Consider the following 26,065-nt stretch of genomic DNA (forward strand, 5'->3'; position numbering starts at 1 on the left):
GCCACACAGGGGCGGACTGGTAATCTGTGGGTTCTGGAGGATCACAGAACGGCCGGTGCCCTGGACGGCCGGCGGCCGCCATTCATTATGCATCACTGTTTTTATCCCCCCTATCCTCTGATTATCTACAGTTCGCATCCAATCCGACAGGTGGCAGCAATGCGCCTGGCTTTTCACCGCCAATCTGATAGACTAGGAACGACGAAAGCACAGAGTAGCCTTCATTGGTTCCTTCCTTGTGGAAGCAAAATAGCGACGAGTGTTAATGCACAATATGGATGGTGGTGGCAAAAAAACTGAAAAGAGCAGGGTGGCGCGGAGAAGGTTAGAGAGAAAAAATTAAAGAAACTGGAGAGTGAAGCATTAAAATGTCATAAATCGACAAATATTTTCGCAAGCAGCAGTCTGGCTGCAACGGCCACGTCGGGTAACAACAGCTCAGCTCCCGGCGATGGTGAGAGGGAGCTGCAGCCGCTCTGACGTGCAGACGGTGCTGGGAGAGAGAAAAGAAGAGGGAGGGGGCAACGATAAACTGTTGGAAGTTCCCCAGACAAGCGCAGGGCAAGTAAATTGGGATGAAGAGGGTTACTTGCTCTGTAAACTGGCAATTGTTATCCATCAGGTAGCTACATTTTAAATCAAATAAATGACAATTAAAGGGTTAGTGCCAGCTAGTCGATGTACCCGTTTGCAATCGTGTCAAGTTACAGTATGCTAGTCCTACTATCCCTCTCCTAAGAAAAAATATTTTAGCCGTAAAACAATGTATGCACACGCAGCATAGCAATATTAATTCAGAAGAAATATAACAAAATATTAATAAAATGAATGGTTTTACTTTAAAGTTTAGGTAGTTAAATTGATGTTATATACATTATTAATCATTTATATATCGTTTTGTTTTCTGGTTAATACTTTCCAATGAAGTTTATGTATACAGGATTTGTCTTGAAATGTGTATTGTATTTTCATTGAAATTTATTATTTGTATGGCAAGATTAATTATGGCAGGGGTCTCCAAACCGGTCCTCAAGGGCCGCTGTGGGGCCTGGTTTTTGTTTTAACCGATCGAGTACCGACAGTTTAACCAATGAAGTTTCTGCTAAAACAAGCAGCACCTGACTGCAATCAACTGATTACACTTGTAAGACACCAGATTGGTGCAGAGGTTTTGTCTTGTTTTGTTGGAATGAAATCCTGCGCCCGCCGCAGCCCTATGTGGAATAGTTTGGAGACCACTGAATTATGGCATAAACAATGAAGTCATTTTATAGACAGAGATCTTTAAAGATATATTATAACCAATTGGATACGTAAAACTTGCTTTGAAAAATAAATTCTTTCATTTGTTTATTCAGGTTGATCATAGAGCTAGTACAGAAAATGAATCCAACTCCAGTTCAGCCTTGCAGTACTTTGAGCGCCCGTAGTCAGACAGTCACAGTCTAGACACATTTTCTTCATTTTTCTCTCAAAGTGCACGAAATTGGTGCATTTTACAATAAAATGTAAAAAAAAAAAAAAAAAAATTCTCCCGGGAGGGGCATGTTCCCGGACCCCCCTATGGGGTCTGTGTTTCCCTTTGTATAGCGATTCTTATGGGCTGGGCTGAGTCAAAGTCCAGGGCTGCTTTTTAGTCCCAGTCCGCCCCTGACGCCACATCTCAAACCTGGTCGTCTCAGAGTTAGATCTTGCTTAACCCCAGGTTAACCACGCCATGTATTACCACCTCACTGCTATAAACTACCCCGCACATAGAGGTTGGACATTTCCACTGCACCCACTCCATTGGCCTGCCTCTGTTGTTGGCTATGGCCAACTCTTCAGGCACAGTAAAAGATTTCGGTGCACTTCCTCCTCCCGTGCCCCTCACTGCAACTTTCATCTTGTTGGCTGTGAGAAAGACAAAAGCATATTTTCATTCTCTCACCCTCTCTTCTGTCACCCCCCCCTCCCCGCATCCCCACCAGACAAACTTACCATTTTGGATTATGTTCTTATATTTCATTTTGACCTGTTACCAGGTGTGTTATCTGCTGCTTTTGCCTCTGAAGATGTGCAAAGGACATACATACAGTGGGGCAAATAAGTATTTAGTCAACCACTAATTGTTCAAGTTCTCCCACTTGAAAATATTAGAGAGGCCTGTAATTGTCAACATGGGTAAACCTCAACCATGAGAGACAGAATGTGGGAAAAAAAACAGAAAATCACATTGTTTGATTTTTAAATAATTTATTAACAAATTATGGTGGAAAATAAGTATTTGGGCAATACCAAAAGTTCATATCAATACTTTGTTATGTACCTTTTGTTGGCAATAACGGAGGCCAAACGTTTTCTCTAACTCTTCACAAGCTTTTCACACACTGTTGATGGTATTTTGGCCCATTCCTCCATGCAGATTTCCTCTAGAGCAGTGATGTTTTGGGGCTGTCGTTGGGCAACATGGACTTTCAACTCCCTCCACAGATTTTCTATGGGGTTGAAATCTGGAGACTGGCTAGGCCACTCCAGGACCTTGAAATGCTTTTTACGAAGCCACTCTTTTGTTGCCCTGGCTGTGTGTTTGGGATCATTGTCATGCTGAAAGACCCACCCACGTCTTCAATGCCCTTGCTGATGGAAGGAGATTTTCACTCAAAATCTCTCGATACATGGCCCCATTCATTTTTTCCTTTACACAGATAAGTCATCCTGGTCCCTTTGCAGAACAACAGCCCCAAAGCATGATGTTTCCACCCTCATGCTTCACAGTGGGTATGGTGTTCTTCGAATGCAATTCAGTATTCTTTCTCCTCCAAACACGAGAACCTGTGTTTCCACCAAAAAGTTCTATTTTGGTTTCATTTGACCATAACACATTCTCCTAGTCCTCTTCTGGATCATCCAAATGCTCTCTAGCGAACCGCAGACGGGCTTGGACGTGTACTTTCTTCAGCAGGGAGACACGTCTGGCAGTGCAGGATTTGAGTCCCTGGCGGTGCATTGTGTTACTGATAGTAGCCTTTATTACTCTGATCCCAGCTCTCTGTAGGTCATTCACTAGGTCCCCCTGTGTGGTTCTGGGATTTTTGCTCACCGTTCTTGTTATCATTTTGACACCACGGGGTGAGATCTTGTATGGAGCCCCAGGTCGAGGGAGATTATCATCTTGTATGTCTTCCATTTTCTAATAATTGCTCCCACAGTTGATTTCTTTACACCAAGCATTTTACCTGTTGCAGATTCAGTCTTCCCAGCCTGGTGCAGGTCTACAATTTTGTCTGTGGTGTCCTTCGACAGCTCTTTGGTCTTGGCCATAGTGGAGTTTGGAGTGTGACTGACTGAGCTTGTGGACAGGTGTCTTTTATACCGATAATGAGTTAAAACAGGTGCCATTAATACAGGTAACGAGTTGAGCCTCGTTTGACCTTGTTAGAAGAAGTTAGACCTCTTTGACAGCCAGAAATCTTGCTTGTTTGTTGGTGACCAAATTCTTATTTTCCACTCTAATTTGGAAATAAATTCTTTAAAAATCAAACAATGTGATTTTCTGTTTTTTTTTTAATCCACATTCTGTCTCTCATGGCTGAGGTTTACCCATGTTGGCAATCTCTAATCTTTTCAAGTAGGAGAACTTGCACAATTGGTAGTTGACTAAATACTTATTTGACCCACTGTATGTCGAACAATATACAGTATTTAAGCGATTTTTAGCAAGCAATTCTGTGTGTCACATTTGCTTTATTATTTTTTCAATTAATAAATAAGCGGCATGGAAAATGAATGAATGAATGAATTTCAACAATCTTGCAACTAAACTTTGTGGCGTTGTCTTTTGACTCTCTGGCTCTTGCAAAATGCTGCTGCTGTGAATAAATTCTTTAAAAATCAAACAATGTGATTTTCTGTTTTTTTTTTCCACATTCTGTCTCTCATGGTTGAGGTTTACCCATGTTGACAATTACAGGCCTCTCTAATCTTTTCAAGTAGAAGAACTTGCACAATTGGTAGTTGTGTAAATACTTATTTGCCCCACTGTATACTCATACAGTCAAAAGGACTAAACATACAATCATCCTGCTTCAAGTGGTGAAGCACATACGATAAATTATTTCTTACAGTTAACGTACAAAATCTTATTGTCCTGACAGCCGGCTTAATTTTTTTCATGGACACAAGTAAAACTGGCATAATTACCCATTCACACGAGCTGTAATTCGATGCCAACAAACCAGTCGCGCTCTACTTGCTGAAGCATTGTTGGATTTTGCGATGAGGGTGGATTTAAATTCTTCATAACTCCACAAATTTATCGTGCATTCCTCGTCTGAGAAATAAGTTGCCCGTGCCATCGTGTAAAGTTGTGTTTGACTCTGGTATCCGCCCCCTTTTATGTGAACGTGCAGTATCTCTGATTGGGTTAACACAGGTTCAGCAAATCAACTTCATAATCAGCATCGTGGCACCGATTAACCCCAAGCTAGATAACCAGGTTTTGTCAACCCCGGTTTCCTGCTGGAACCCTGGGTTACTTCTGGGTAGATCGAACCTTGTTTGTAGTACAGGCCAATTATCACTGATAAAGAGTGTGGACACAATGACACACTGTGTTGATACCGTGTCATTGAATACTGACACCTGCTGGACATCAAAATTCCCTGCAGGCAACCCACTTGACAGACTGATTTGATGACCTAGCATGTAAAATAAAGTAATTTAAGTCTTTGCATTCATATTGAATTATTCCACATCTTTAAATTTTGTGAACTTATAATGTGAAAGTCTAAGTAATGATGAAAGAGTGAATGAAGATGCTTGTGGGATTTTTGTTCTGATAAAAAAAAATACAAAAATAAAAAGGGATTATTAATATTTAAAATGTAATTGGTTCCTTTTTTAAAAATTGTCTTTTTTAACATGCAATTTCTCCTGCTGTGGACAACATACTGTACACTGGCATGGAACCAATGTTCCCAGCATACACAAGAATTCCTTGGCCAGTTAATAGAGGTTTGGATAAGATGTCCATTGGCTCCACCAGCATTGAAGAGGATGTGTGTTGCGTGCCATGGTCAACTCAGCCATGTATCGCTGCACTTCTTCAATTGCATCAACAATTCCATTACATCCTTGACTCCCCACTTCATTATCTAAGTGCTGTCGTAGGCCATCAGAAAAAAAACTGAAGTGGTCAATGAAAAAAATTATAGCTTATTTATCGATTTTCTAATAAATTATCAGCAAAGCTTATGTGTGAAAGTAAACGTAAGGCTATATACCAGTGTTTATCCTGGGTGTATCTGAAACTTAATTCTCATGCTTGGCCCAATAACGCCTCAGCATTGAGGAGGTGGATACTGTTTATGACATGTCGGGAGTAGAAATGCAACATTTTACTTGCAAAAAAATATGTGAGTAATAAACTAAAAGTTACCTTAAAATCAATTTTAATTTGAGAATAAATATCATTCTCTGATGAGATCAAAATGGTCCCACATGGCTGACAATTTGCGTTTTCCCTGTGTTTGGTCCATTTTCCACGGCACGAAGACAATGAGGTAGGAACCGTGAGATGTGGATTGTTTCAGCAGCTCCATTGCATTGACAGACGTGCTTCCTTTTAAAAACAGTTTGCCGCGTCTTGGCTGTGTCGACTCAGTTCAATGAGCTCATGCATCGGTCACGTGATTTTTGTCAAAGCGGTATGGGCACCGACGCAGGGATTGCTCCATGAGCGCCGAAAATTATGAAGAAGAAAATTGTGGTGATACACGTCAGGCTACGGCGAAGAGTTGTAAATCGGGTCTGCCTTGGCAGCGTAGGTCTGCTGCAGAAGCGTAACTCATGCTTCACACACAACGTCATGTGTGGAGTAAAAATGGAACAGCTCACCAACATCAACACCTCATCCCCACCGTGAAGCATGGTGGAGGGAGCATCATGATTTGGGGCTGTTTTGCTACGTCATGGCCTGGAGAACTTGCAATCATTAATGGAAGAATGAATCCAAAAGTTTATCAGGATGTTTTGCAGGAAAACCTGAGGCCGTCTGTCAGACAGTTGAAGCTAAAAAGAGGATGGATGCTGCAAGAAGACTGATCCAAAACACAGAAGTAAATCAACTTCAGAATGGTTTCAGAAGAACAAAATACACGTTCTGGAGTGGCCCCATTGAGATGCTGTGGCATGACCTAAAGACAGGGATTCATGCCAGAAATCCCAGGAATCTGACTGAACTACAGCAGTTTTGTAGAGAAAATTGGGCCAAGATTAGTCCTGATCGATGTGCCAGACTGATCTGCAGCTACAGGAAGTGTCTGGTTGAAGTTATTGCTGCCAAAGGGGGGCCACATAATATTAAATGTGATGGTTCACTTACTTATCTCTCCTCTTTCTGTCATTGTTTGCATACTATTCTCATTAAAATATGACAACCTATAAATGTTTGGGTGATTTTAGTTAAAGCCGACACCGTTTTTTCATCTGTGTGATTTTCACAAAGATCAGATCACATTTGATGGGGATTTTATGCGGAAATGTGAGAAATTCCAAAAGGTTCAGATACCACTATACTCAAATTTGAAAACCGGTCAATTTAGACCCAGACAAAATACAAAGGGCTAAACATAGGTAATTAAACATTTTTAGATTGCATGTTCAGTAAAATTATTTGCAGTGCAATTTCTTAACATTTCTGTACTTTTTTTACATTTACTATGTGGACTTAAAGAAGTGCTTTAACTTCAGATTTTACTATCCTCATATAAATAAGTGCTTTAACTTCAGATTTTACTATCCTCATATAAATATGAAGGCCTAAAAATGTTTGGGTGGTTTTAGTTAAAACAATTTTTTTTCCGTCTGGGCAATTTTGACAAAGATCAGATCACATTTGTTGGGGATTTTATGCAGAAATGTGAGAAATTCCAAAAGGTTCAGATACTTTTTCATACCACTGTACTCAAACTTGAAAACGGATCAATTTAGACCCAATCAAAATACAAAGGGCTAAACATAGGTGATTCAACATTTTTACAGTGCATGTTCAGCAAAATTATTTACAGTGTAATTTATTAAAATCAATTAATTAATAATTAAAAGTAATTCCGGGACTTTTTTACATTTACTATATGCCCCTAAAGAAATGCTTTAACTTCATATTGTAAAACATGGATTTTCAAAATGTATTGTATATATTCATTTATTTATGCAACTATCTGAATTTGACGCACACAGCATCAACCCTGCAAGAGGAGAATGTTTAAAAGACTCCCATTTGGACTCAGAAAGAGCATGGCAATAATTCGAATTACACGCCCATCAATTTGTCAACTCAGTCAAATAGTTTCACTTTTGCATTGCGATAATGAAGTGATACCACAAAACGCATTGAAACGTTGCTTGGCCTTTTAAAAAGTGTTTCCTCTCGTCAGACTCAACTATTTTGAAACAAATGGATTAACTAAGAAAACACAATGACGACGTCGTCATCGACACGTCGCAGCGTGTGGGTAAAAGGTGTGAGGTATGTTGACTACGTGCGCTTGATGAGCTTTGAATGAATGGTTTTACAAAGCATGTGGAATTTGCCACCGATTACAGACAACAAAAAACGTGCTTTTGGATATTTGATCAAGTCGGTCCTGTAAACGGTACCGAGCACGCGCACCATGTTCAGAAGTACTTTTCAGGGTGGATTTCTGTCTATATTATATAGCATCGGCAGCAAACCTCTTCAGATATGGGATATAAAGGTATATCAATAATAGCTTGAATTTAATAGCGTCTGCATTGGGTTTGTTATTTTCATGTATGAACTATATTTTATAATCGTGTTTATATGGTGCTTGTGTTATCTTTCATTTTGCGCCTAAATTGATTGCAATCTTACATAAATAAAAACACGTCATTATCAAAATTGGAGGATCACAATTGGGTTGGAAGTGGTAGATGGCATTTTTTTTTTTTTTTTAACTAAATAATGAGATTGAAACGAATCTAGAAGAATGAGAATATTTTACATCTTGCATGCTGGCGTATGGTAAGTAAAAATTATTATGCAGTGGAAATCGACTGTAGAAATAAAATTAGCAATACCCAATATTTACAGTGGATGAATGCAGTGTTGTAATAAGCCTTCTATTGATGATTTATTTTAAAATAATATTACACATTTACCTTTACACGTAATATTTCGTCTGCGATTGGCTGGCAACCAGTTCAGGGTGTACCCTGCCTACTGCCCGCCGTAGTTAGCTGGGATAGGCTCCAGCACCTCCGCGACCCTTGTGAGGAAAAGCGGCATGGAAAATGAATGAATGAATGAATGAATGAATAATATTTTGTTGTAATTTAGTTGTTGTTTAGTTGTACAAAGTGACTTTATTTTTCAACAGCAATACACTTCATTCTTATTTATTCAATAGAAAGCGGGAACCTCTAAAGTTTATCAAAGTTTTCTTTGCACACATTTTTCGGTTTTCTGTGGCTTGTCCACATTTATTGTTGAGCACACAAACAGGATATACAAAGGTACATATCAAACTGGTTTATCATGTGCAATTGTCTATTCCAGTTGTTATTTTGACCAGTGTGGAAAGCCAATGTCAAAGTTTTACACCCGAAGATAGTTATTCAAAATAACCTTCATTGAATCTGATTGATTCTGATTGCAAGGTAAATCTCCAATTCGGCCCGAGAGTCGGTTGATGTGTTGTGTTCTCTGCTTATGTATGTGCAATGAAAAACAGATTTTTTTATTTTTATTTTTTAATTAAATTTTATGTTTTATTTGAAAACAGAAGAAGTGATGGAACTTTTATTAATCCACCAATACTGCACACCTAAAACACCGCTAGATGTCAGTATCACTCTATTAATACTTTCATTCACGCTGCATTATTTGTTCTGTCAGGCGTAGTTTGAATGTATTTTGGTTTCATTTCCTTGAACTGTGCAATATTTACATTCTGTTTATTTGTAAATGGCAGTTTAAATTGTTCAACTTAGAAACTTAGAAATCAATAAGTGTCGCAAAATGAGATGTGTTCCACAGTATGTCTCTATCAGAGGAACTTTTAAAAAAGACATAAACGTACATTACCCACTGTAAAAGTAACAGCCATTAAAATGAAAGATCTTCATAATTACACATTTAGAATGTTTCTAGACGAAATATTACTATATTGAATGAATACAGCATAGTAATTTATTAATCAGCTTTTACTTGATATTTAGAGATAAATAAAGGTGACTGTGTGTATCCATAATTAGATATTTTCGAAGGAATAAATGTCACACTATAATGTTTGATCTAAGATTGACTTATCAAAATAGTAATTGCACATTACTCACGCAAGAAAAGAAAAAAAACCTAAAAAAAAATCAATCTTCAAAATATTTACACATAATTGGAACCTGCCACCTCACAAAAAATGTATCTATGTCTTTTAAAGGTTAAGAATGGGCATATCAAACGAGTTACAGACAATGACATCAACTCGCTCGTGCTGGAGGTAGAGGGTTCAAATGTCAGGTAAGTTTCACATTTTAACTGAAATACTGAGAAACCATGCACCACCTGTAAAAGTCACCTTTGACATTTATGTGCTTCAACAGTACCAACTACATCACCTGCCCTGCTGATCCTAGGCAAACACTTGGTATCAAAATGCCTTTTCTTGTTATGATCGTCAAGAAAACTAGGAGATATTTCAGCTTTGAAGTCCAGGCACTGAAACATTCACTTTAAAATTTTTGATCATATACACTAACTCATTGCAAGTCCTGTTGAGTCATCTTCTCTTGGTCTACTTCCATTTCAACTTTCAGGTTTTAGATGACCAGAATTTACGTCGGCGGTTTCGGGCAAGTAATCACCACAGCAAGACACAAGTGAATTCATTTATGTGCACTATGCCAATAAATGTTGATGACCGCTGGAACCAGTTTCAGTTCAATTTAGCAGACATCACCAGGAGGGCTTATGGAACCAGTTATGTAGAGACACAACGCGTGCAGGTAAGTGTGTGTTGGAGGGTGGGGGGATTAATGATAAATGAATGCCATTATAACTTTTACCACATACACATGATCTAAAATGTCATAATAGTGTAAAATAACATCAACTGTAACCACTGGTAATAGTAAAATTGTAAAAAAAAAAAAAAAAAAATCCTCTAAAAACTTCACCATCACAGGCAAATGTGAAAGGGATTTTCTAAACATGTCCCAAGCAATTAAAAAACATCTTTATTTGCTAAACAAATATTTTTGGAAACGTTAACCATTGTAAAGCATAAAAACTAGTGGTTCACCGAAATGGGATTTTTAAATGGCGATTTAAAAAAAAAAAAAAAAAAAAATTAAGCCGATTTTGATAGCCATTATTTAAGGCCGATATACTTTTTTCTTTTCTTTTTTTTTTAAAGCACGTAGATTAAATTGCCTCAACAGCTTCAAATTCACAATGATGACCTGAGACAAACGATTAATTCGGTTTTGTGCTACCAAACCAACCAACGCCGCAGTTCTTTTTATGATTATACACACTCAGCAAGACTGTACATTTTTTTCAAATAAACCCACCAGGATGTCAAAACGAGATGTAAACAAGTGAGGGTGTGCGTTTAAAAGGATGCTCGCCATGCTAAAGCTAATTCTGTGACTGCTATGCTAATGCTACGAGTTACATTTAGTGTGTAAGGATCACCCAGTAAACATCTTAAAAGGCTATAGAAACATTGCATATTCTCTTATGCAAGATTTTAAAAGAAATCTTTAAAATCTTTAAATATTTACAAAACAGGCAAACCTGAAGCTTTCTGTATCAGCCTGCCCTACAATCAGTCAGTGGTGACCACAGCTGCCCACATAGATGCCTGATCAAAATCCTTTTTTATCGGCTTATTTTTGTTTGTGAATAGGCCACTGGCTGATGTTGGAAAAAAGTCCATATATCGGTCGACCTCTAATGAAAATACAATATTCTGGGTTTAATTTCCCTCTTGTTGGACTCCTTGCCCACGAACCCCGTTTTTCCACAGCTCAGGTGTCCTTGGGGAAGGGACCTGAATGACTGAATAGTTCCGCATCCACTGTGATGAGTGGAAATGAGAAATTCATTTTAATGAATGCTTGCAAAGCTCATGAGTCATGACAGTATAAACTAAAACCTAATTTCTTTTTTAATCTGAACTCTCCCACCTTTTCTTTCAGATTCATGCTAATTGTCGTATTAGGAGAGTTTATTTCACAGATAGGCAATATACAGAGGATGAGCTCCCACCTGAGTTTAAATTGGTTATTCCTGTCAAGAAACAGGATGGAAGGTAGGAAAAAGGATGAGTACACATTTGAATGATGAGATGTTTTAAACCTTTTTTTTCTCCTTTGCAGTAAAAAGGGAGTTCCAAGACCTGTTGTAGCACGACAGACGTAAAGCATGTTGCAGAGTAGATATCATATTTTATGTTGGCATATGGTTAAAAGATGTGATCCACAGCTGGAAATACAGTATACACTTTCATATTGGTAGTCACTTCCTAATATTTGTAAACAAATCCAACTTATTTGTATTGTATGATTTGTTAAAATTATGAATATTTCTGTGTATTGTATGAATGAATGTACATAATGCATGTTTATTGACATTTTGTCAATTATAAAATCGGAAACTATCTTTGTTGTGGTGGTTTAATTTTGCCAAAATATTGGTTACACCTAATTTGAATGCTTATCATAACGCCGTAATAAGACTGTCATAATCATGACATGACTATGAAGTAATACTTATAACAGATGTCACTATCATTCAGTGAATTATCTAACTTGATGCAAAGTTGGCATTTGTTTAAAATGTCTTTAGGCTAGACTTAAGACCCTTAATGACATCTGTCACAAGCATTCATTTATGTGCAAGTGTCATGTCATCACTGTGACAATATAATGATAAAAGCACTGAAAAAGTTATACAAAATTATCTAAAATTAAGTCCACATTCTATGGATGCAAATGTGTAAGACTGATTTTAAACAAGTAACAGAAATATTCAAGAAAAATTGCATGATTGTCTCTAAACACTAACAGCTGATTACATGATGTCAACCTCTATACAGTAGAAGTGGTCTAAAACGTGTGGCCCGGGAGGAAATTGCAGCCCACAGGACAGTATATTGCAGCCCCCCTCTTATGGTGGCCATACATCCTGCGGGACAATCCTTTGAAAAAATGCTTCTCCCTGCATCCCGTACAGCCTCAAGCAGGCCACTTCTTTGTCATTTTTGGTGTTGGACCTGAACTCCACACACTCCAGTGTGTCAGTGAATGCTCGCTGCAATAAGGGCAGCTACAGAACGACAAAATTAAGCACTTACATTATTTTTTATGTCAATATCTGATATTCTGCCATCTCAATATTTAGGCGCGACTGCCACAATTGAGCCATTTATGGTTGCCCAAGAGTTTTTAACAAGAGGAAATTGATGAGTTTCAATTGTTGTTTGTGTTAGCAATGCTAGCAGTTAGCCGCATTCCATGTTATGTTTCGTAGGAGTGGATGTGCTGGAATCTTCTTTTTGAAAAAAACTCTCAATACTGTTAAATATTATCTGCTTAATAAAAAATCTTACACCACATCAGTGTTGTGTTGTTATAAACATTCTCTTTGTGATATGCACCTGTAACATGTTTTGTTTTTATGTGTTTGTCCTGACATTCATATTCTCATAACAGTGTTGCTAATTTTCATCATGCAAAAGGTGATGTATTTTATGATTAAAAAAAAAAAAAATTCACAACTTAATTTAAACTTTTTAAAAATTTTTTTTATCTAGGTGTCAAAGAGAACAGGCAGTTATTTAAGTTTATTATGCAAATGCAGTTTGCACATTTAAAACCATTAATGCTATACATTGTAGCAGTGGGCTGTGCAAGAGGGAGGCATTAGCAAAATAAAAATACTATCAATAAAATTGACTTCCAAATTCCTTGTAAGGATATGTAGTGCAGAAAATGAATAAATCATGTAGAAAATTGTATTGTTGTGGGGAGTATGCTTGAGTTTGATTTTCCTTTCTCACTATAAATGCCACAAAGTTGTCCTTTTTGGTGTTGTTGAAATAGCCACTCTACCACTACTTGACATTGTTACACGTTTCTGCTGCCCTAGGCTTCAATATACTGAATAGATATTTTTGAATCACAGTCTAAGATGGCATTGTGTTGGACTTTAGGCTCGTGACAAATTTAACGGCGTCAAGAGGTCATCCAAAGAAAACTGGCAACAGTCACTTGGTTAAAACGTAATCACAAAGTCACACTGGTTGGAAAGAAGATATCTTTCTCAAAAACTGCTGTGAAGGGAACGGTTGGCAACCATCAGAGACAGTTTCATGAAAAGTTGGAGACAGAATGTGTGTAATACTGGATTTACACTGCAAAACTTGTTACGTTTCGCGGACGGGCAGGTGGTGTGGAATCAAATGCAGGAAAAGCACGGAGGCGAGGCAGACAGGTGGTGCAAAAATGTTTTAATTGAAGCTAACAGAAAGTACAAACAAAAGACTGCAGAGTATATACGGAGGCAAACAAAAGACTGGTGACAAACAACTTTCTAAACACAGGAGGATGAGGGCACAGGAACACAAGGGCCTCAAACTGACGTGGACAATGTCGCAACAGGGACTCAACAAAAACAGGATGCTTATATACACAGACAAGGGGTAACGGGACAATGAGGCACAGGTGGGTGACACGAGAGGGGGCAGATTAGAGAATACACAAGGAGCAAGCACAAAAGGTGAACTCAATGGGTAACCACGGGGACAAGCCACACTAGGAAGAAACAAACATATCCTAACAAAATTAGAATTAAGATACAAATAGTTTTTCCTCAACTGCTGAGGAAAATGAAACATAGCAGAGATGAGAGGGGAGCGGGCCAACAATAGTCTTTAAGTTCTGAAGAACTGATCATGCTCTCAACTCATGATTCATTTAAGACTCAACTAAAGATTGGATTAATTGTAATTTTTACAATAATTGAGACCTTTTCTTGCCGAATATTTGATGTGGACCACACTCACCCCGGCTTAAGACTATCTCCAGCGGCCCTCCGATAAATTTGGAGAGACAGCGAGAACCAAAAGTGGTATTTGCCATGTGGCATAATGGATTTTGCCCCGTGGCATTTTTTTTTTTACCCCGTGGCATTTTTTTTGCCATGTGGCAAAATGGATTTTTTCTGCCATGTGGTATTTTTTTTTTTGCCATGTGGCAAAATTGATTTTGCCATGTGGCATTTTTTTGCCACGTGGAAAATGGATTTTGCCATGTGGCTAAATGTATTCTGCCATGTGGCATTTTTCGGTATGTGGCAAAATGGATTTTGGTTTAAAATAATTGGAAAATCTGGCCGTGCATAGCTGTCAATGGCATAACCTTACTTGGGTGGCAATTGAATGTCAATACGCTCTAATGTTAAGTGTATCATCAAAAATCACAGCCACACATGTATTTCTGCCAGTTAAAATGAATGGAAAATTTGGACGTTCATAGCCGTCAATGGCATAGCCTTACTTGGGTGCCAATTGAATGTCAATGCGCGGTAATGCTAAATGTATGGTCAAAAATCACAGCCACACGTTTTTCTGCCATTTAATATGAATGGAAAATTTGGATGTACATAGCTGTCAATGGCTTGGACGTGCATGGCCTGCAGAAAAAATGCCATTACCCCCCCCCCCCCCCCCCCCAATAAAAAAAATGCCACATACCTCCCCCCAAAAATGCCGCAAACCAAAATCCATTTTGCCACGTACCAAAAAAATGCCACGTCAAAATACATTTTGCCATATGGCAAAAAAATGCCACATGGCAAAATCAATTTTGCCACATGGCAAAAAAAGTGCCACATGGCAAAATCCATTTTGCAAATATATAATAATAATATAATAATAATAATAATAATTATTATTATTATTATATATTTTGGCAAATACCACTTTTGTTGTCGCCCTGCTGGAGATGGATGGAGAGTAAATTTGATTTTGAGACACCTGCTCTCGAATGAGCATGACTCATACACCACCTAGTGTTCAGAAACATGAAAACGAGGTACTGAGCAACCGCAAATCTACTGTATTTCAATAAATGAAGAAGCAGAAATATGGGTTGTTGTAAGGCATCGTACTGATATTTTACCGAAGAACAGACGTTGAAATGATAGAAAACTACTTGTGTGGGACTGCCAAGACTACTTTGGGTCTTCCGAGCACACATAAGAGTCACTGAACGCAGCACTCGTGCTTGCACGAACGCGCAGGCGCACTACGCCACTGGCTCATCTCTCGCGAGGAACGGCGCCGTTATCGGAACCTCGACAAACAACACGAGAATTCATCATTCACACGGTAATATAAGCCCATCCTCGGTTGGGAATACGTTGATTGGCAGTGGTGCGGGAAGGAATCAGTTTAAAACAATATTTCCTCGTTATTTCCCCATATAGGTTTAGTACTATCTTACGATGTTTTGTGGCCTTCAGGCCCAACTTAGCATGCTAACCACTAGGTTAGCTTATAGGACTTTGCGTCAGCTTTAACATTAGCACACGGATGCGCGCTAGCTAACTTGCGCTAGCGACGGATGCTGTCGGATTAAACAAGTAGTACATGACAAGTTAGTAGTTCCCGTTTTGCATTAGTTGTTCTCATTTACTCTCATTTTTGTCGTATAGATCTCCGGGATGGTTAATTCGTTCCCATATATATTGTCTTAAAAAAAAAAAAAAGTGCCAATTGTTTTTCAAAACGTTTTATTCTTTCATCAAAGAAAACAGAACCTTTAAAACGTGTCGTGTATCATTCGTATTTGACGAACAACAAGCTCAAACAAGCATATGCCATCGTTAGCGCAATAGCGTCAATCAGAAGAAAAATATGCATTTACATAATTGGAGCAATGAATCAGTGTAAAATTCGGAGTTTACTCAGAACAGATCTGATACGCATTGTATTCAAAATAAATAAATAAATAAATAAATAAACAAACTCATTGTTCCTCACCTACAGTGAATGTTTCATTTGTTATGTCGATGTTTGTGATAAAAACACTTGGATTTTTCTATGTACATACCAATGTAATGATACAGAAGTGTGTTATATTTTATCACCTAATGTTTCTACAAAGCATAAATTGTCACCAATTTAATATCTCCCATCCTTTAATCCATCTTTTTGGGAATTGTCAAATTCAAACGCAAGTATAAACGGTGATTATGGGCCTGACGGTCAACTTGCATGTCAATAAAGAGATGCTATGGAGTTATGATAGGAGGATTTGTGGCTGCTTCACCCCATAACAATCCTGCTCATTATGTCCTAAGTATGTGTTAGTCAGAGGCGTAGCAAGGGTCCCTGGGGGCCCCAGGCAACAAGCAACATGGGGCCCTTTGAGCGTGTGCAAGTAAGGGGGACAGTTGGACTTGGAGAAATAGCATATTTAATAAAAGTATAATAACTAGGGCTGTCAAACAATTACAATTTTTAATCGAGTTAATCACAGTTTAAATATTAATCGTAATTAATCACAATTCAAACCATCTCTAAGGAATGCCATATTTTTCTGTAAGTTATTGTTGGAATGGAAAGATAAGACGGATATATACATTCAACATACTGTACATAAGTACTGTGTTTATTATAACAATAAATCCACAAGATGGTATTAACATTATTAACACTTTCTTTGAAAGGGATCCACGGATAGAAAGACTTGTAATTCTTAAAAGATAAATGTGAGTACAAGTTATAGTAATTTTATATTAAAACCCCTCTGTATGTTTTCGTTTTAATAAAATTTGTAAAATTTTCAGTTAAAAACTAATAGCTCGCCATTGTGGAAGGTAGTGATTGAAATACACCACAAGGTGTCAAGGGCGAGTTTTAATTAGAGATCTAGCCAAGTTTTTCTAGTGGGTTTTGCCCCTCGACTGACGCCGTAGTTTCTGGGTTCATTGTACCTTACGCTCATTTGAGTGTTGACTTCACAACGTACGAGACCGCTGATAGTTTGTAGATTGTGACTAAATATTGCCATCTAGTGTATTTGTTGAGCTAAACAAAATGTTTGAATAGAGTTTGACCAAAGTCTGAGTATTATTTTGCATAGGTATTTTGATTGGGAATGCCAGTGCGCTTTTCTTTTTGTGAACATTATTTTTTTGAGAGATAGGAATATTATTTTTGTTGTGCTTTCAGTAAATGATACTGTAGCGACTTAACTGTTCCGCCCAAATGCATGATGGGAAGTTGGGCTACCATGACTCAGTGGTGGCTGCAAATGTTATATCTTCTCTGCGTTGTGTTCAATACAGGGTGTTAAGAAAAAGATTATCTCCTTTCATTCTACCCCACATTGCTCGCCACAATAGTTATAATTGTTAGCTTAGCCAATAAATAGCGTGGCCCCAAAAGAATGCCTGAGTCCACTCCTCTGTCTTGTCTCTGCCTCTTAGCTCTCAAAATACATAAATCGATGCCATTGTAGTCTGTTTTGCGGCAATGCATGAGTGGGTTGTCCCGCGCATGCGTCAAATATTTTAACGTGATTAATTATAAAAATTAATTAACGCCCGTTAACGTGATAAATTTGACAGCCCTAATAATAACGCCTCGGTCTCATAGAGCACTTTTTAGGACACTCAAAGTGCCCGGCTTCTACTACATTAGGACATAAAACTACAGTAACATATTACACTCACCGCTGTCTTGCTTCCTTTTCTCCTCTTCTGCTTTTTTTTTTCTTAGTTTTGTCGCTTCCAGAAGGATAACTTCTCTTCATTTTGGATATACGTCAATTTAAAAAAAGCCAAATCGCCGCTCACTCTCACTCTTGAGTCACATGGGGGGGTAAAGCAAGTGAAGGGGCCCCTTCATGGAACTCAGACACAAGGCTTTCACTGGCACTGTCTCACTTGTCGGTGCGACAGTGCAGTACAGCTGCGTGTGCTAAATCTGTTGGCCCTCTGGGGGCCCCTGCTGGCTGGGGGCCCTAGGCAATTGCCTGGTTTGCCTAATGGGACACGACGCCTCTGGTGATAGTTCCTGACTGAGAAAAACTTAGCCGTGCTGTAGCAACTTCCACCAACCGACCTAGCTCCCTGTGACCCCCACTCAACTCCTAAGCTTAAGGAAATTGTTAACATGACTTGTTTTGAACACGTGGATGACATCAACATGACCGTGATTGCGTAGAATTAAGACTGACAGGCTTGTAGTTTGTACACTTAACAAAAAAATATATACAAAACTTAATTTTGCCCCCATTTTTCACGAGATGAACACAAAAGATCAAAAACAGATATTTGAAGTTATTCTATCAGGAACAAAAGTCTTGTGTATTTATTCCTGTACTACTGATTTGGAATGCCACCATGCCGCAAGTTGGCACCAGTATACAATATGTGCTGAATATCAGAGGAAGAAAAGTGTGGAGAAGAAATAATGGAGAGGTGTGGATGTTCAGAGAAATGCTAGTCTTGTTTATTCATTCGTCCATATATATTAGTGACAGTCTAGAATAGAACTCAGATTATGTGAAAACTTTTTGGTAACAGTATTGGGTGTCATGAATGAAATACTGACGTTTGCTCCTTTTCAGTGGACTTCCTTCAATTCTTATCCGCTTGCATGTAGTTTCAAACATTCAACATTTCTGAAAATGTTCCAACCTAATCTTAAAAGTTGTGCACATATGCCTTTTTGAAACAGCCACACAGTAGTTGGTTATTTATTTATTTAAAAAAAATCCAAAAAAATAACCTCTCCTATTCAGCTGCTTAGACATGGATAATGGTAAAGCTGAGTGACTTTAAATGCTGAAACAGTTTTAATATTCCACGTTGAAGTTTGTTTTTCTCTCATTGTGGGTGTTGATATCGTGGATTCAGAGAATCCAGCTGGACAGAAAATGGGTTTGGGGGACAGACAGAAAGAAAACAGAAGAAATGGTTGTAGAAAAACATTAAATATCTATGCTCTACTCCTGATGGGACACCATGTGGGCAGGTGAAACCTAGTAATCGAAGGATAACGAGGGACGATAAGTCAGATAAGAGTGTGATCGTTGAAGGTGAGTGCGCAAGCAACGTTAGTAATGTGTAGTTGGGAACTCAGTATAGCCTATAGACAAATCACCTGTGAGTGTTATATTGAGTCAACATCCGACTTTTTGCAATGTAATTTCTAAACCTGACACGAACAGTTTGAAACAGCAGCCAGCTTGTGTCAAAAAGCACCTAGTTATCCGTATGCCCATTCTAACGTGTGTGTTGCGCAGCAGCTCTCGGACAGAGCTGGCACCATTCTTGCCGTCCCAAGGTGGAGCAAGACCCCTATCCACCCCCCATGCCCACAACACCATAGTTTCTTCTGTCCTTCTCTAGTGTACTTTTTTACTAAAGTTTTATATTAATAGTTTTTGTACTAGGTGTCTGTTAAAAAGCCAATTTTATCATTATAGTTCTGAGATGTCTGAAGAAGAGTTGGAAGAAATTGTACAGATAACAGTGGAAGACTTTAGCTCGGAGAGCCGAACAGGTAAGATTCCTTGAGACCCAATGCAATATTTTATTTGTTGGTGCTTTCGTTCAAGATTTATATATGGCGGAAAACACTCAGGTGACTTGAAGTTTCGCTCTGAGACCCTCAATTTGGCCAAATTTCAAAATTGTCCCATATGCATGTGTGATACATCATTGGAAAGCTTAAAATCTCAATTTTCTGTCGGAAATTTTTTGAACAGGAGGGCATTTAAAAAAGAAAATTAAACCCCTAAACCTTAACTCGAGGTGAGAGCGTGTGAGGGCATAATTCAAGACACCATGATTATCGCGTACTTGCTTCGTTTCGATCCAAAAACTCCCATGTAGCATGTCTCACTAAGTGTCAAGACACAGCTGTATGGCCACAGTCGGATTTTTGGGGGATTTTATGGATGAAACACTGTAATATAACAAGGGTCGCAATGCAGAAATCGCAGATATCAAGGAGTGGTCGAGATTTTCTTTTTCAAATAATTACCCTTTTAAACGTTTTTTTTCTTCCAATTTTTCTTTGTTTGTATCAATTATTTATCATCTAAAACAGGGGTGCCCAAGTCCAGTCCTTGAGAGCCCCTTTCCAGCTTGTTTTCCATATGTCCCCCCTCCAACACACCTGACTCAAATAATCAGGATCATGATCAGGCTCCTGCAGAGCTTGCTGATGAGCTGATCATTTGATTCAGGTGTGTTCAAGGAGGGAGACATGGAAAACAAGCTGCATAGGGACTCTCGAGGACCGGACTTGGGCACCTCTGATCTAAAATATCGGGGAAAATGTGACAGTGACAAAAAAAAAAAGTACAATTAAGCAATAGTTATGAGGTAGATGATATCCGTGACCTATTTACAGACTATTTTTTTCATTGTGACGTAATTTGTTTCAAAGTTTAAAACGGACATGCCCAAAGTCCGGCCCAGGGGCCAAATGCGGCGCGTGATCAAATTTCATCCGGCCCCCAGCATCTGTCATAAAATCTATAAGGTCTGGCTCACACACAGACTTAATAAATTGGTCAGCAGTACTGCTACCAGCATATGAAGTATGTTACACACTAAATGCTGCTCCTCATTTACCCATGAAAAGGCAGCAGCACTCCAAGCAACATTACCATGTGTGGCCCTTTACTCCCAATTTTCTAAAATGGCGACAATCAACAAAAAAAAAAGAAAGTTGACTGCGAAGGCCGACGGTTCAAGGATAGGTGGAAGTTGGACTGTTTCTTCACTATAATACGCAACAACTGTCTGCCTCATTTGCAAAAAGACAGTTGCTGTTTTTAAAGAGTACAATGTGAGGCGATATTATCAAACAAGAAACGCTGACATGTACGACAAGATTACAGGGAAGATACGCAGCGAGAAATTGAAGCAACTTGAAGCTAGTTTAATTTCACAGCAGCAGCATTTCGCAAGAGCCCAAGAGTCGAAAGAGAACGCCACAAAGTTTAGTTGCGAGATTGTTGAAATTATTAATTAAAAAAATAATAAAGCAAATGTGACACACAGAATTGCTTGCTAAAAATCGCTTAAATATATTGTTTGACATACAGTGAGTCAAATAAGTATTTAGTCAACTACCAATTGTGCAAATTCTCCTACTTGAAAAGCCTGTAATTGTCAACATGGGTAAACCTCAGCCATGAGAGACAGAATGTGGGAAAAGAAAAAAAAATGAAAATCACATTTTTTGATTTTTAAAGAATTTATTTCCAAATTAGAGTGGAAAATAAGTATTTGGTCACCTACAAACAAGCAAGATTTCTGGCTGTCAAAGAGGTCTAACTTCTTCTAACGAGGTCAAACGAGGCTCCACTCGTTACCCGTATTAATGGCACCTGTTTTAACTCATTATCGGTATAAAAGACACCTGACCACAAGCTCAGTCAGTCACACTCCAAACTCCACTATGGCCAAGACCAAAGAGCTGTCGAAGGACACCACAGACAAAATTGTAGACCTGCACCAGGCTGGGAAGACTGAATCTGCAATAGGTAAAACACTTGGTGTAAAGAAATCAACTGTGGGAGCAATTATTAGAAAATGAAAGACATACAAGACCACTGATAATCTCCCTCGATTTGGGGTTCCATGCAAGATCTCACCCCGTGGCGTCAAAATGATAACAAGAACGGTGAGCAAAAATCCCAGAACCACACGGGGGGACCTAGTGAATGACCTACAGAAAGCTGGGACCACAGTAACAAAGGCTACTATCAGTAACACAATGCACCGCCAGGGACTCAAATCCTGCACTGCCAGACGTGTCTCCCTGCTGAAGAAAGTACATGTCCAGGCCCGTCTGCGGTTCGCTAGAGAGCATTTGGATGATCCAGAAGAGGACTGGGAGAATGTGTTATGGTCAGATGAAACCAAAATAGAACTTTTTGGTAGAAACACAGGTTCTCAGGTTTGGAGGAGAAAGAATACTGAATTGCATCCGATGAACACCATACCCACTGTGAAGCATGGGTGTGAAAACATCATGCTTTGGGGCTGTTTATCTGCAAAGGGACCAGGACGACTGGTCTGTGTAAAGGAAAGAATGAATAGGGCCATGTATCGAGAGCTTTTGAGTTAAAATCTCCTTCCATCAGCAAGGGCATTGAAGATGAGACGTGGGTGGGTCTTTCAACATGACAATGATCCCAAACACACAGCCAGGGCAACAAAGAAGTGGCTTCGTAAAAAGCATTTCAAGGTCCTGGACTGGCCTAGCCAGTCTCCAGATCTCAACCCCACGGAAAATCTGTGGAGGAAGTTGAAAGTCCGTGTTGCCCAACGACAGCCCCAAAACATCACTGCTCTAGAGTAGATCTGCATGGAGGAATGGGCCAAAATACAAGCAACAGTGTGTGAAAAGCTTGTGAAGAGATACGGAAAACGTTTGGCCTCCGTTATTGCCAACAAAGAGTACATAACAAAGTATTGAGATGAACTTTTGGTATTGATCAAATACTTATTTTCCACCATGATTTGCAAATAAATTCTTTACAAATCAAACAATGTGATTTTTTTTTTTTTTTTTTTTTCCCATATTCTGTCTCTCATGGTTGAGGTTTACCCATGTTGACAATTACACGCCTCTCTAATATTTTCAAGTGGGAGAACTTGCACAATTGATGTTTGACTAAATACTTATTTGCCCCACTGTAAAGGATGTCAGCCAAGGTCGGCCCCCCCAAATTTTTGCCACACCAAATCTGGCCCCCTTTGCAAAGTGTTTGGACACCCCTGGTTTAAAATATGCGAACGGATAATTTTATAAAGTCATTTTTTCCCCCAAAACAAAATATTAGACATCAATTAATGATTCAAAGCTAAAAATGATAGACATTTTGATTAATAAATGTAATTACTTACTTTCTTTTTATGGCTAAGTTGAAACAAAAGGTGTTGCGTTGTGTCTGTAAACAGGGGTCTCCAGTGTAAAACGGACAAATTCAAAATAGTTCGGGGGCTTAATGCGCCATTAAACTGCTATGGCAGCATTTTATAGACATATTTTTCTATCAAACACAACAGTTCTTTTGGCTTAAAATACAGCTGTTTATTTTAAAGAGGGTTGCAAGAGGAAAAACTGCTTTTTCAGACTTCTCTGTGTTTTCCGCCATATATCTCAGCAAGAGACAATTAGCCTTTTTCGTCTTTACCTGATATGATAACTAATTCAAAAATCATGAAGATTTTAGGTAATTTAATCAGCAGTGTTTAAAGTAAAAAAAAACAAAAAATCCAATTTGTACCATAATTTTTGTACTATAACTCACTACTTCTCTCGCCAGCTATGCGGCTTTTGGTACAGTGCAGCTTGTTCTTCGATTTTTGTGAGCTAATATCCTGCATTTCTTTTGGTGTAAATATTCCATAATCCAATGTGGACGCTTGGTTTACTGGACTGTCTCAGAAAATTAGAATACACAATATTCTAATTTTCTGAGACAGTCCTGTACATTAATCCACCATTTAAAGCAGGGGTGTCCAAACTTTTTGCAAAGGGGACCAGATTTGGCGTGGTAAAAATGTGGGGGGCCGACCTTGGCTGACGTCCTTTACATAGAACAATATACAGGACTGTCTCAGAAAATTAGAATATTGTGTATTCTAATTTTCTGAGACAGTCCAGTATAGTCCATCGTATTTTATATATGAACAAATACAGTTAACTTGTAACGAAAAGAGTATTTTCAATACTTTTCAGAAAAACTTCTTTTCGCGGGTGCGGTTTATAGTCAAGTATGCCTTATAGTTCATCAATGTCAGTATGAAAAGGGCTAGTGCCATCACTGCTACAACTGGTGTTCAAGTGTTAATTAAATGATCACCTGTAAATATGCTACAATTGAAGATACCGGTAAATGAACAACAACTTAACACTATGAGGAAAAATAAACAGTTATTTAGGAAGAAAATGAGACATTTTTATTTCCTGCTTTCATGAGTGTTTATAATTAATGTAATTACACTGTTACAGCAAGGGCGTAGGTTTGGTCTCAATATTAGTTGGGACGATATAACAGCACAACCTGCATGCACTTTTTGCTGGGGACGCGACATTAATAAGACCAAACAGACTGCGTGTACGGTGGTCAGGTCTACATTTCTCAGCAATAAGAACCTAATTGATAGGCTAAATGATTAATGCAAAATAAATCTGTGTTGACTTATACTTTTACTCTGCAAATTTACATTATAACGTCTTAATCTGATTTTTCTTGAATCTAGTCAAATAATTTTCTTCATCTTGTTTTAAAGGCTAGTTAACAGATTAATGTGTCAGATTCTTCCAATTACTTTTAGTAAATATTACCATTTGTTCTTATTAAGCCCAAAAATCTAAAAGTTTTTCACCAAATAAAAAAAAAATGCTTTCAAATAATGTTTTGAACAATATCTATTCTTGAATTAAGAACATTTCTGAGATTAATTTTCAAAGATGAAATAGAGAGGATTTTTGCTTAAAATAAGTGTCTTCTTTTCAGCTAGGTATTTTTCTTATTTCAAGAAATCTGAGTAAAATTTACTTGAAGCACTGGCAGATAATTTCATTTATTTCTGGTAGATTTACACTAAAACAAGGGAATTTAAGTTTTTTTTTGTTTTCAGTTTTAAGGAGATGGGTTTTTGCAGTGCATTTGTATCGGTTCAGGTGATACACCGTTCCATTCAAACCTTTGTTTTCAAAAACTACTAAGGAAACATTTTGAAAACTTCCAGAATAAATGTCTTGATTTTATTAGCAAATTTAAATTGCAATATTACAACACAAATTTATGTATTAACATAAAAAATATACAACATTTTTAATCATGTCCTCACTATGCAGGGTTGCAAAAAATAAAAAAATAAACATTTGTTTTAATACCACTCAAAATTGTCAGTCTAAATAAATTAAATATCACAAAAAAAGTCTTGGTCAGGGAATAGCAAAAGTAAATAGAAATGGAGCCTTCCTTTAGGAAAAACTACCTTTGTCCATAAGCACAGCCAAACTCAACAAAAAATGAAAGCTCCTTCGGGCTGCTTTAAGACCACATAAGCACAATAAAAATGAAAACTGGGGAGAAGGTTGTAAACCTTCGTTCACTACATTTCTTACAGCTTAGCAGAGTTTACTATATTTCTCAGTTTAATTAACGTTAACATAGTAGAATACACATACAGGAGGACACTTCTCCTGAAGCAGCCTTCTACTCAGGTTAGCAAGTCCACAGTTTAATGTAATGGTAATGCTAAACTGTGATGCAGGTCGGACTTTCAGGAGCAAAATCAGTGGTGCCCACCCTTTCCCACCTTTGCAACAATGACTGTTCACATTACTTACAGTGGCTGCTGGCCGAAAAAAAAAAAAACATGGATCGTCTCATTCAGCAAGTGATAAGGGGGTAAATGTAAGTCTGAAAATAATGAAAATAATTCACTTAATAATGGTAGGGTCAATTCTATCGTTGCAACATATAGGAAGACTGTCTAAATGACTTATATAACTGACACTAACAACACATTGTATACTGCAAATAAGGTTGCTTGAAAGTTGGTGGGGACAATTTGAGCATCCTGAAAAGTAGGTACCCGTAGTGTTTTGTCCCTACTGTCCCTATGCAAATCTACACCCTTGTGTTACAGTGATAACGGACGATAGTTTCACTTGATTTTTATCATTATTGATTGGGCATTGGTTTTGATCTGACTCGATGTATGCGTATTCATTTGAAAAATTACCGGTTAATATTATTAACTTGCTTCTATAAAGTGATGGGTATACAGTATAGTAAAAGTGTTCTTTCGTCCAATTCTGGGGCACCCCTTGACTGTGATTATAAAAAGATGCTCACATCCTTTTATGTCTTTGTGTCATAGCAAACATGCTGGAAAATCAAGGACAAAATGAGGCCAGTCCTCAAAAGAAAAAGAGAAAATTCAGCAACAGCCAAGAAAACAGCAGCAACAACCAGGACATAGGTTACATTAAGGTATTTA

The 26,065-nt window shown here is 38.1% G+C and overlaps 2 protein-coding genes and 1 long non-coding RNA gene across 3 annotated transcripts in view; 2 read left to right on the plus strand and 1 right to left on the minus strand.

Moving 5' to 3' along the window:
* Window positions 1-1,659: 1,659 nt before the first annotated feature.
* On the minus strand, window positions 1,660-4,330 carry LOC130916708 (uncharacterized). Its single transcript, XR_009063329.1, has 3 exons — window positions 4,183-4,330; window positions 1,981-2,048; window positions 1,660-1,893 (listed from the first exon to the last, which is right to left on the minus strand). It is a non-coding gene; the product is annotated as an uncharacterized LOC130916708 (long non-coding RNA).
* A 3,306-nt stretch (window positions 4,331-7,636) lies between these two features.
* Window positions 7,637-11,319, plus strand: LOC130916578 (cilia- and flagella-associated protein 20-like). The gene is made up of 5 exons (XM_057837403.1): window positions 7,637-7,739; window positions 9,441-9,520; window positions 9,604-9,715; window positions 9,817-10,005; window positions 11,203-11,319. Exons 1-5 carry the CDS (start codon window positions 7,656-7,658, stop codon window positions 11,317-11,319), a joined length of 582 nt encoding a protein of 193 aa, XP_057693386.1. The 5' UTR covers window positions 7,637-7,655.
* A 3,948-nt stretch (window positions 11,320-15,267) lies between these two features.
* banp (BTG3 associated nuclear protein) overlaps window positions 15,268-26,065 on the plus strand; it is an 88,376-nt gene continuing 77,578 nt past the window's right edge. The window contains exons 1-3 of the mRNA XM_057836451.1: window positions 15,268-15,395; window positions 19,507-19,583; window positions 25,946-26,058. Coding sequence (XP_057692434.1) covers window positions 19,514-19,583; window positions 25,946-26,058 — 183 coding nt within the window. The 5' untranslated portion in view covers window positions 15,268-15,395; window positions 19,507-19,513. The remainder of the gene's footprint in view (window positions 15,396-19,506; window positions 19,584-25,945; window positions 26,059-26,065) is intronic.

The sequence above is a fragment of the Corythoichthys intestinalis genome, chromosome 5 (assembly GCF_030265065.1).
Source record: "Corythoichthys intestinalis isolate RoL2023-P3 chromosome 5, ASM3026506v1, whole genome shotgun sequence".
Taxonomy (NCBI): Eukaryota; Metazoa; Chordata; class Actinopteri; order Syngnathiformes; family Syngnathidae; genus Corythoichthys; species Corythoichthys intestinalis.